Raw genomic sequence first — 11,654 nt, forward strand, 5'->3', positions numbered from 1 at the left:
GTTGTTTGTGCATCTTTTTCTTCCACACTTTTTCCTTCCTCTCAACTTTCTGTTAACATGCTTGGATACAGCACTCTGTGAACAGCCAGCTTCTTTGGCAATTAATGTTTGTGGCTTACCCTCCTTGTGAAGGGTGTCAGTGATTGTCTTCTGGACAACTGTCAGATCAGCAGTCTTCCCCATGATTGTGTAGCCTAGTGAACCAAACTGAGAGACCATTTTGAAGGCTCAGGAAACCTTTGCAGGTGTTTTGAGTTGATTAGCTGATTGGCATGTCACCATATTCTAATTTGTTGAGATAGTGAATTGGTGGGTTTTTGTTAAATGGGAGCCAAAATCATCACAATTAAAAGAACCAAAGACTTAAACTACTTCAGTCTGTGTGCACTGAATTTATTTAATACACAAGTTTCACAATTTGAGTTGAATTACTGAAATAAATGAACTTTTCTACGTCATTCTAATTTATTGAGACACACCTGTATATAAGGACAAGAACATCACAGAGACATAGGGGTGAGCTCTTTTAACACGCACCAGTAAGCGACCACATAGAATGCCCTAGCAACCACTTAGCAATGCTCTAACAACCACCCCTAACACCTTAATATCATGCACAGACAAGCACCTCTCCTTTACATTACAATTATATTTTATGTCACAAAGTCAGCCAGTTTTTTCTCAACAGTCTGGAGTCTGGACTGAATCCAACTGTCATCTCTTCCTATACCCATAAAGGAAAGATAACTTTGCACAAATCCAATGTTAAGAACAAAAAATCTGTAAGGCTGCATATTTTAGATAATGACTTATGTCTTCATGACAATCTCATAATTTAATCATATGTATCCGCACAGGTGTGAAGTGGAGGAATTATGCCGTGTGAATGTCTTAATCATTAGAAGCTTTCCATCAAAGTCCCTCTAAACACTGCCATGCCTGTCACTGTTCTCTCCAGCTGCGGGGGGCCTGAGCCCACAACACTGCTTCAAGTCTCCCTGTTACTATGGTAACCCACAGCCAGGCAGCCTGGGATTGGCTGCGGGTAGGTGCAAGCCTGAATGCAGGCAGAATAATGAGAGAGTGAGTCTGAAAGAGAGAATAAGCCGAGGGAATCGATGACAGTTTACACTATAAACCTGCCATCTTATTCATGATGTTGGGTAACAGAAGCTTATCCTGTATTCATTACTGATCAAAAGACATCTGAACTGAACACAATATTCTCAAACGTATCGCACAGATTATAGAGAGACTGCCGAATCAGTGCGTGTGCATATATTTATCTAGTTACCTGGATTGTAGGTGCTCCAGCTGAACTTGTAGGTTCTCTGTCTGCTCCACCTGCTCATCCAAGGACCTCTGTAGCTTTCTGGTCTGATTATGAGCCTCATCCAACTAAAACAAATGCATAATACATAGTTTGGGGATCAAAATGTCTTAATGTGTCCTCACTGTAGTTTACATTTATTAATAATCAAATATGTCTAGCAAACTTAAAGATTTGGTTTTCTGTGATTTATTGAGAATTGTTGCGGAGAATACTGCTCATTTAAATAAGTCACTAATGCAATGTCACCTAGCTGATGATCAAAAAATAAAAAAATAACTTCTGACAGTCAAAACGGACAGGAAGAATGGGTGGAAAAGTATCAAATAATCAAATCAAATAACTGTTTGCTATAATTTGCAATGGTTATTTTATATCTATTTAATTTTTGAAAATTTTAAACCGAATAAATTTGTTAAAATGTTTAAAAATACATAATATAATATAATATAATATAAATATAATATAATATATCATAATATATCATATTTTGGTGATGGGGCCCATGCACATTTAGTAAAGTGAATAAAATGATGAACTATGGCCAAAACAAAGAAAACCACAGAACACACTTGAAGCAATAATGAATATAATTTAGAGTGAATGCTTCGGTTCACCTCATCTTCAGCCTGGCCCAGCTCTTTCTTTAGTTCCTCCACCCTCAGTCGGAGCTTCTTAACTTCTGTCTCATGCTGCTCCACACGCCGGTTAGCATGTGCCAGCTCGGCCATCTTCTCCTGGTACTGTTTTTTAACCTTGGAGTGGACATGCCGCAAATCTGCCAGCTCCTGCAAGAGAGCAGACGTACTGACACCAAGCTCCATATACAAAAGCCCAATCATCATTACCAACTCGTATACTGCTAAGTGTCATTAACTTTTCATATAGTTTGACACAGATTCAACATAAAAAGTGTGTACTTTGAGAGGGTATTACAGTATATACCTTATCGGCCTAACTCATGAATATTAATTACGCCTCTAGCTATATTGGGATTATAGTCTACTGATTGTACTGTACTGGTTTGCAGAAGCTTCTGCCCTGTATTCTTTCTTTGCACTGTAGCCAAGCAAAACAAAACTCTTGAATATAAAGTGAAAGGCAATTTCTTAAGGTCCTATAATGGTTACTATACTCCTGCTTAAAACAAAAGGTGCTGGTAGGTACCACTATGAATTATAAAGGAAACACATTCTGAGCTTTCTTCAATAGGCCTAGATCAAAGTAAAGATTTTTACATGCTATCCTTTTTAGAGAGAACACAGGTCATATAAGAGCTGGTAACTTATCAGTAATAAAAATACAGCCTAGTACCCACCTAGACATTAATACAATGGGACACAGTGCTTCAGTTCTTATCACAAAAAAAGGGACTTTTTTTGTCATATCTGATCACCAAATAAAATGCCCCATGACCAACAAAGAACATTATGTTGCTAACAGAAGGTGAACTGCAAAAGTACACACACACACATATATATATATAGTACTACATAGTACAAAGTTCTGAAAAATGGACCACTATGGCACAAGAGAACAGTGTGTTATATCTATTTTCCATTACAACTGAATATTTTTGCTCTGCCCTTTTTTTATACAGTTTTTGGGAACAGTGTAAATAAAAAAGCAAGGCAGAAACATTAAACTATGATTTTTTTATATTATGAAAGCCATGGAAGTATCTCTTTACATCTACCATCTTGAAAACCACTCAAAACAGCCACTAGAAGCTGTGCCCTGATTAGGATCCGGAAACCGCAGCCTCAAGTATTTAAATCAGACAAGACAAATACTGACAATGTCTGCTGTATCCAGGTATTTGTCTAAGTTGAACTTGCGGTCAGGCAAGGCATGATGAGGCATCTGAATAGAGACAGTTCCTGGTATGCGCCATATACTGTACCAATCAACGAAGGAAAACAAAGACAAAACAAACTAAAGTGAAATAAAGGGGGCCTGTGAAACACACTCGGGATGATATCCCACTAGAAAACCCTCCTCATTTATGGACTTTTTTTATCTGATTAAAACAAACAACCAAAATATCTCTTTACATTTTAACATTAAAATTGAAGCCCAATTCACCATTCAGGCATTTTGCATCAGATTGGGCAGATTAATACAATGGTCTTTAACACAGAACAATGTTTTTTACATTTACACTATTGTTCAAAAGTCTGAGGTCAGTAAGATTTTTTTTTTAAAGAAATGAATACTTTTATTCAGCAAGGATTCATTAAAGTGATTAAAAGTGACATGATTCTATTTCAAATAAATGCTGTTCTTCTGAATGTTCTATTTAGCAAAGAATCCTGAAAAAAATATATCATGGTTTCCCAGGGCCGGTTCTAGACATTTGGAGGCCCTAAGCAAAGTTCATGTTGAGGGCCCCCCACCCGCAATTGAAACAAATATGATATATGATTCCTAACCTTTTTATTTGCACAACATTTCATTTTAAATTTGGTATATTTTTACTTATACAGTACCGATCAAAAGTTTGGACACATTATATTTTTTATGTTTTTAAAAAGAAGTCTCTTATGCTCATCAAGTCTGGATTTATTTGTTCAAACAACTGAAAAAAAAGAGAAATATTATAATTTTAAAAAATGGTTTTATATTTTACTATACTTTAAAATATAATCCATTTCTGTGAATTACTCCAGTCTTCAGTGTCACATGATTTCTGATCAATTTTAACACATCATTGCTGAATATTATGAATGCAAACAGACACATATACGCCCAGAATAAATGAATAAAGATAAGCGAAGACAAGGTGAAGCTGTACAGCCGCATGGGGGAAGCTTGTTAATTGTTTCCTCCTCACTGGCTTTCAGATCCTGAAATCTGCTTAAACATCTGGCCCACTGTGCTCAGAACATACACCTTGTGACGCTAGACACAATCACATCTCTCTGTCTCCCACTCTAAAAGATCAGAATTACATAAATGCACATAAATGTCTTAGAATACTCTATTTCCTTTTCAACTGGCTTTTCATGCAGCAGCAACGAGAGCATGGCTTTAGGAGGTTGAGATATATAATATTATAGGTGAATTATATTTAGGGATGGCTCGATACACTTTTTAAGAACCGATACCGATCCGATACCAAAAATTCTGAGTATCTGCCGATACCGATCCGATACCAGCGCAGTTTTTTTAAATGAGTGTAGAATTTCTATACCTCAATGTGTAGGTCAATCTACTAAATATTGACAGCCTAATTATAAAGAAAAAATAACAAACAAAAAGATATAATCAAAATCTATGACAAAAATACTATTATAAACTAGGTTAATATTAATCATGCCCCAGCTGCTACACTACTGGCAATGTGCCTTGCCAAACCAAGTTCAATGATATGGAGAAAAAAACAACAACTATATATTGACTTGCAAATCCAGTTTGTGAAATGATAGACAGTCAGGTAAAAAAGCTCCTTTGGTCATGCAAAACAGTGGTGAAACATTGTATGTGAAAGTAGAAAACTTCAAAGAAAAGATAGAGATTAGCTTGAGAGACATCTCAGAAACCATCTGAAAAGATGAAAAATACATGTTAAGAGGGGGGGGGGCGGGGGTAAAATTACAAATGACATATCGAGGGGAAAAAAAAAAAAAAGGAGCCTGAGATTTAAAAGCCATTTTCACTTAAAAGTTTAATTTTTCATCTGGGGTAATTTGGGCCTAGCCATCTTTGGTGAGTGTTTTGATAGTGAAAGAAAGTGGAAGGAAAGAGGGGGCTGGATGAATAAAACATGCCACGTCTTGATGAATGATCTATGATGCTACAGAAATTTACTGCAGCAGAAGGAAATGGAAAGTGAGAAATGGAAACCTGGGATATGGGAACAGACACCTGATCAACACATACAGATTTAGACATACGGTTCTACACACATGGGAATACAACGAGAGGATGTGAAGACAAAAAAATACTTAGTAAAATAATATAAAGATGAATGCAAACAGACACATATACGCCCAGAATAAATGAATAAAGATAAGCGAAGACAAGGTGAAGCTGTACAGCCGCATGGGGGAAGCTTGTTAATTGTTTCCTCCTCACTGGCTTTCAGATCCTGAAATCTGCTTAAACATCTGGCCCACTGTGCTCAGAACATACACCTTGTGACGCTAGACACAATCACATCTCTCTGTCTCCCACTCTAAAAGATCAGAATTACATAAATGCACATAAATGTCTTAGAATACTCTATTTCCTTTTCAACTGGCTTTTCATGCAGCAGCAACGAGAGCATGGCTTTAGGAGGTTGAGATATATAATATTATAGGTGAATTATATTTAGGGATGGCTCGATACACTTTTTAAGAACCGATACCGATCCGATACCAAAAATTCTGAGTATCTGCCGATACCGATCCGATACCAGCGCAGTTTTTTTAAATGAGTGTAGAATTTCTATACCTCAATGTGTAGGTCAATCTACTAAATATTGACAGCCTAATTATAAAGAAAAAATAACAAACAAAAAGATATAATCAAAATCTATGACAAAAATACTATTATAAACTAGGTTAATGGATAATTCAGTAACAAAAGTTACTCTAGAAAAATCATGAGTGCACAATAATTTTTATAAAATCCTAAACTTTTAGTGAAAAAAAATACATTATTTAGTGGGTAACAAATAAAAGTGAATACATGTAGGGCTAAATCTGGTAGGCCTACACATTGCTCTTTATATTGTTGTAAAATACATTAATGAAAAACAAGAAATATATTTATATATAAATATATACCATAGTAGTCAACATTTGAAGTGGATCAAAACCTTTCATCAAAGTTGTCCTAAAACCAAAACAATACCTTGTCTTGTTCTTGTCTTAGGACAACTTTGGTTAACTTTTTTGATCCACTTCAAATGTTGACTACTGTATAAATTAAAAGACATTTCTTTTAACTGTATAGCAGAGTAATGAGGCAGCAACATATGATAGACAAGACGAACAAGAAAGGCTATTAATAATCTTTCTATGCGCAAAAGTATTATGATACTAAAGGCTACAAATACAGAGCGGCTTAAAGTGCTTATGCGCATCCCGTGCGCAGAATGACACGCTTGAAGCAACACGGAGTCACAGTGCGCAGCATGGAGAAGTTCAAAGCACAAAGTGAAGAGATATTGACGCATAGTGTATTAAATATGTGCGTTAGTTTATTGAGCCTTTTCTTTTAACGGTTTTAAATTTCAGTTACTGTGCTCGTGACGAACAATTCATAGTACTCTTTAGTTTCTACTCCAGTCTTGTGATCTAACCAGATAGCCGGTAGAAATTTACACGATTTAGAAACAGCACGAAACTCCAGCAAGATAAATTCCTTTTATGCAAAACTATTTATCTTTATTTACAGATCAAGTATAACATTAGGAACATTTAATCATCTTGGAGAGAGTTTCATCATCTTAACTGTCATAACTGAACGTGACACACAGTTTGAATGCTGAATGGAGGATGACAGACAGCGGCTGCGGAAATTTTATGGTGCTTTATAATGTTTTTGTGGCTTTCGTGGGGCTTAATAATTACACAGAATAGTATGCACACTATATTGGATTTGGATCGGTCTCGTCTGACCAATACCCCGATCCAGCAGAAAATGGCAGTATCGGAGCGATACCGATACTGAATATCGGATCGGCGCACCCCTAATTATATCGGAGAAAATAGCTTTAGCTAAATAAATGTGTCAAACTATTTCTGGCTGCTTTGCAGTTCTTTGACATACAGTAGGTTTTATTTATTTCTGGAACTTAAAACTAACCCGGGCTTTCTCACTTGAATCTAACATAAGGAAAAAAGCAAACTCCACTCCTGGTGTGCATATATATTTACATAAAGTTGCCTCACACCCACATAACTAGTTATACAAGCAAGCCATGATAGCAGCCAGAGACTGTATGAAGCGGAGGATGCAGTATGTAACACTCAGGAGAAATCATAGCACTGAATAGGTAGGCTGTAGCCCTGCTCTGCAGTTAAAAGGGTCAATCGACTGTTAATTTACTCTACAACATTAATTAGCTTGACCATCCCAAGAGAGAAAAAAAGAAGAAAAAAGAATAAAGTATTTAAAGTATTTTTCAATATATAAACTACAATCTATAAAATTATTTTGATTATTAACTTTAATATAAACTAAAACATTACTATAACCAATTTAATAAATTATATTTAATACTTTTGAGCAAGGATGCATTAAACTGATTAAAAGTGACAGTAAAGACATTAATAATGTTACAAAAGGTCTCTATTTCAAATAATTAATAAATAATTATATTTATCAAAGACTCCTGAAAAAAATATCATGGTTTCCACAAAAATATTAAAGAGCACAAAAATGAAATAGTCATATAAAATTCATTTTAATATAAACAATAACATACATTATTAATATTATTATTATGCAAACATTTAAATTAAATTCAAGTCTTTCTCTATTCAAGTAGATAGGAGCTGTTTTTGCATGGCTGGAAACAGCTGCCCTGGGGCGTTACGAATATGGCTGCCAGGGGACTTTGTGGTAGCTTAGTGGCTAAAGATCTGGACTAGTAAAATAAGGTTGTAACTCCAAATCCACTAAGTGGGGATCCATGATCTGGAGAGTCCCTATTACTATATGGAGTCCTTGAGTGCTGCTTTGGGAGAAATGCCTACATAAGGTTGCTTTACATAAGAAAGCATCTTCTAATAAACACAAACTTCAACAAGTGCAACTAAAATCCAGCACAACCCCCTGACCCTGCCTTACAGTTATCATTACAGCTGAGGATTAGATCAAGTCTAATAAGACAGCTGAAAGAGAGCGTGGTCTGGGGGCGGGACGCCTCAGTCGATGGGAAAATGGGGGCGATGTAGGAGCCGCTGAAGCCATAATGGTTTCTCTGCCAGTTAGTGCCTTCCTAACACTATTTCTCTTGACAGACTGAGAGGATGATTCACTCTCTCCAGCTTCACAGTGGGCAAAAACAGTGGACCAGGAGCTATGATAAAATAGTGTCTGTGGCTTTTAGTGGCCCTGACCTGGGAGCAGGGAACATGCAGTCCAACCGGCCAGGAAAATGGATGTGTCATCTACAAATAGAATTTGCTGTGCCTTGCAAATTAATGGTGCTTTGTGATCAATCTAAACTGCCTGAATCTAAATTGGAGTTCACTTTAAGAGTCTTCAGGCAGATTGGTGGTTTTAACAAGCAACCTTACAGACAGGGTCCAAAATTAACACCTGCTAAATCAAGTAACAACCAAATGCAAGGTACCCACCACTTGGCTAATCACTTCATTAGGAACTGACACATAATACTGCGAGTAACACACTGACCTGTTCTGTTTGCCACAATTATGCAAAGAAATTATTTGAAAAACTAATAAATGTGACCCTGGACCACAAAACCAGTCATAAGTAGCACATAAGTAGTAACAAAAGAAAAATCGATAATTTTGACCCATACAATGTATTTTTGGCTATTGCTAAAAATACATTGTATTGGTCAAAATTATCGATTTTGCTTTTATGCCAAAAATCATTAGGATATTAAGTAAAGATCATGTTCCATGAAGAAATTTTGTAAATTTACTACCGTAAATATATCAAAAACGTATTATCATTAGTCATATGCATTGCTAAGGACTTCATTTGGACAACTTTAAAGGCGATTTTCTCAATATTTTTATTTTTTTTGCACCCTCAAATAGTTGTATCTCTGCCAAATATTGTTCTATCCATACATCAATGGAAAGCTTATTTATTCAAAAAAATTTCCTTTATGACTGGTTTTGTGGTCCAGGGTCACAAATAAGAAAAAAAATTATAATTTAAATTTAAATAAAGAAATAATGATTACACACACACATACATATACATATACATACATATATATACATACATACATACATACATACACACACACACACACACACACACACACACACACACAGTGGAGATCAAAATTAGAGAGCAACCAACAATTTCCTAAATTTCAAGGTCACTGGTTAGTCCTATTTGAAGTTATCCTAACGGGAGTAGAAGGGCAGTCTTTTAAGCAAATTTAATAAATTTATTTAATTCTGAAGCCCAGTATAAAAAAACCTTTTATGCGATAATAAGAACTCTGATCAAAATTAGAGAACACTTGCAAATACCTCCAAGTTATTTGTGTTAATCTGGCACTTGGTGCTAATTTTCTTAATTATATGACAAACCCTATTTAACTGGCAGCATTCCTCTAAATTTCACTGAGATTTCAAGATGGTGGGCTGCTCTAAGGTGATTGGAACTCTGAAACATGAGGCAGTCCAGATGAAGGCTAAAACCAGCCACTGCAAGAGAAATTGGTCGTTCCAAATATATCTAATATTGCAGCTTTACAATGGCATTCATTCATTCAAGTCCCCCAAAAAGGCTAGTCATCCACATAAGACAAATGCACGAGAAGACAGGATAATGCGGATATTCTCAATGGGGAATCGGTTCATCACTGTAGCTGGAATTGCTCGCCAGTTCAGCGCTGAACAGGGTATGGATTTGTCTCTGCATGTTTAAGAGAAGTCGGACTGAAAGCACGCTCTGCAGTGACCAAGCCTCTCATCAGCAAAAAGAATCAAAAGGCTAGGCTCACCTTTGCTGAGGAGCATGTTGTGTGGAGAAAGGAGAACTGGTCCAAAGTTCACTTTAGTGATGAGAGCAAGTTTAATTTATTTGTGTCCGATGGGAAACATTATGTTTGGCGTCAAACTGAGAAAAAACTGAACCCCAAGTGCATAAAGTCAGTGAAAGGTGGAGGAAGTGCCATGGTTTGGGGGATGTTCTGTGCAGCAGGAGCTGAGCCTCTTCTACAGCTACATGGCAGGGTGAATGTAAATGTTTATCAGAACCTCCTTCAGCAGCATGCAGTTCCTTTCCAATGTCCCCGTCACACTGCAAAACGAGTAAAGCAGTTCCTTGAAGCTAAGAACATTGAAATAATGAAATGGCGGGCCCAGAGTCCTGATCTAAACCCGATTGAAAATCTCTGGAAAATCCTTGAAAACAATATTATGGCTAAGAAACCAACTCCAGACTAGCTATGGAAGAGACTGGAAGAAGAGTGGACCAAGATCACACCAGAGCAGTCTGAGAAACTAGTGATATCCTGCAGCCGCAGATGTGCTGAAGTCATTCAAAGCAAAGGCCTCTACACATCCTACTAAATTTTGACAGCTGTAACCCTCCAAAATTTTAGTTGTAATTAGGGCTGCAACAACTAATCGATAAAATCGATTATTATCGATTATGAAAATCATCGACAACGATTCTCATTATCGATTAATCAGTGCACGTCCAACGGAGTTTACATACTTGTCCAACTTCAGCCGGTCGCGTCAAATTAAAGCAGTGAATTACTTATTTTTATGGACAAAATGCATCTAAAATAGTGGAGGAAACAGAATGAGATGCTGCAGGAGAGTTACGACAAAGTGAAGAAGTGAAGTGACGAAGTGAAGTGACGAAGTGACGTGACATGTGGTCAAGTATGGTGACCCATACTCTGAATTTTTATCCCATCCAAAGTGCACACACACCCGGAGCAGTGGGCTGCCATTTTTGTTACGTGATCCAAGCTACCCAAAACATGAGAATTCTTTATTTTAAAGGGGTGATATGATGCTTTTTTAAAGATCATTATTTTGTGTATTTGGTGTAACAGAATATGTTGACATGCTTTAATGTTCAAAAAACACTTACTGTACATTAATGTAGGTCCTCTATGCCCCGTTTTCTACAAAGTCCCTCCTTCCAACATGCGCAGTCTGCTCTGATTGGCCAGCTGACCCAGTGCATTGTGATTGGCCCGAACACCGCAAGCACTTGTCGGAAATGTAACGCCCCTTATCATAATCGCGAGCTTCATCTTTCAAAATAAATGTAAAGACAGAGCCCGAAAGGGGAACAGAGTCGCGTGACAGACACAGTGATGAAGCTGGTAATGTGTTTGCAGTACACAAACGGTAAACCCTCCCCCCTCTCTCGCTCTCTCTCTCTCTCTCTCTCTCTCGCACACACACACACACGATGCGCAAAACTCCGCATTTGAACAGTCAATAGCAAATACTCAGTAGCTGATTCAGAAGCGCCAGATTGTTATAGTAAAGTCAGAATTACCTCCTCTCCTAGGTTCACGAAAGGTTGTCCATAAAATGCATTGCTGTTCTGTTGTAAGTAATCTTAAAGATTCCTAAATGCATCTACTTCTGGAAGGCCAAATAAAGTGCTTTTGCTTTCGCCTAGAAACACACAGCGTCTCCCTGACATG

The 11,654-nt window shown here is 37.0% G+C and overlaps 1 protein-coding gene across 1 annotated transcript in view; it reads right to left on the bottom strand.

Moving 5' to 3' along the window:
- The window catches only part of LOC107594240 (coiled-coil domain-containing protein 102A-like), a gene marked incomplete at its 5' end in the record, with an annotated part of 39,623 nt that overhangs the window by 9,098 nt on the left and 18,871 nt on the right, over positions 1 to 11,654 (bottom strand). The window contains 2 exons of the mRNA XM_016284205.1: positions 1,295 to 1,398; positions 1,948 to 2,118. Coding sequence (XP_016139691.1) covers positions 1,295 to 1,398; positions 1,948 to 2,118 — 275 coding nt within the window. The remainder of the gene's footprint in view (positions 1 to 1,294; positions 1,399 to 1,947; positions 2,119 to 11,654) is intronic.

This window comes from Sinocyclocheilus grahami, unplaced genomic scaffold (genome assembly GCF_001515645.1).
Source record: "Sinocyclocheilus grahami isolate Dianchi unplaced genomic scaffold, SAMN03320097.WGS_v1.1 scaffold10.1, whole genome shotgun sequence".
In the NCBI taxonomy this organism is placed as follows: domain Eukaryota; kingdom Metazoa; phylum Chordata; class Actinopteri; order Cypriniformes; family Cyprinidae; genus Sinocyclocheilus; species Sinocyclocheilus grahami.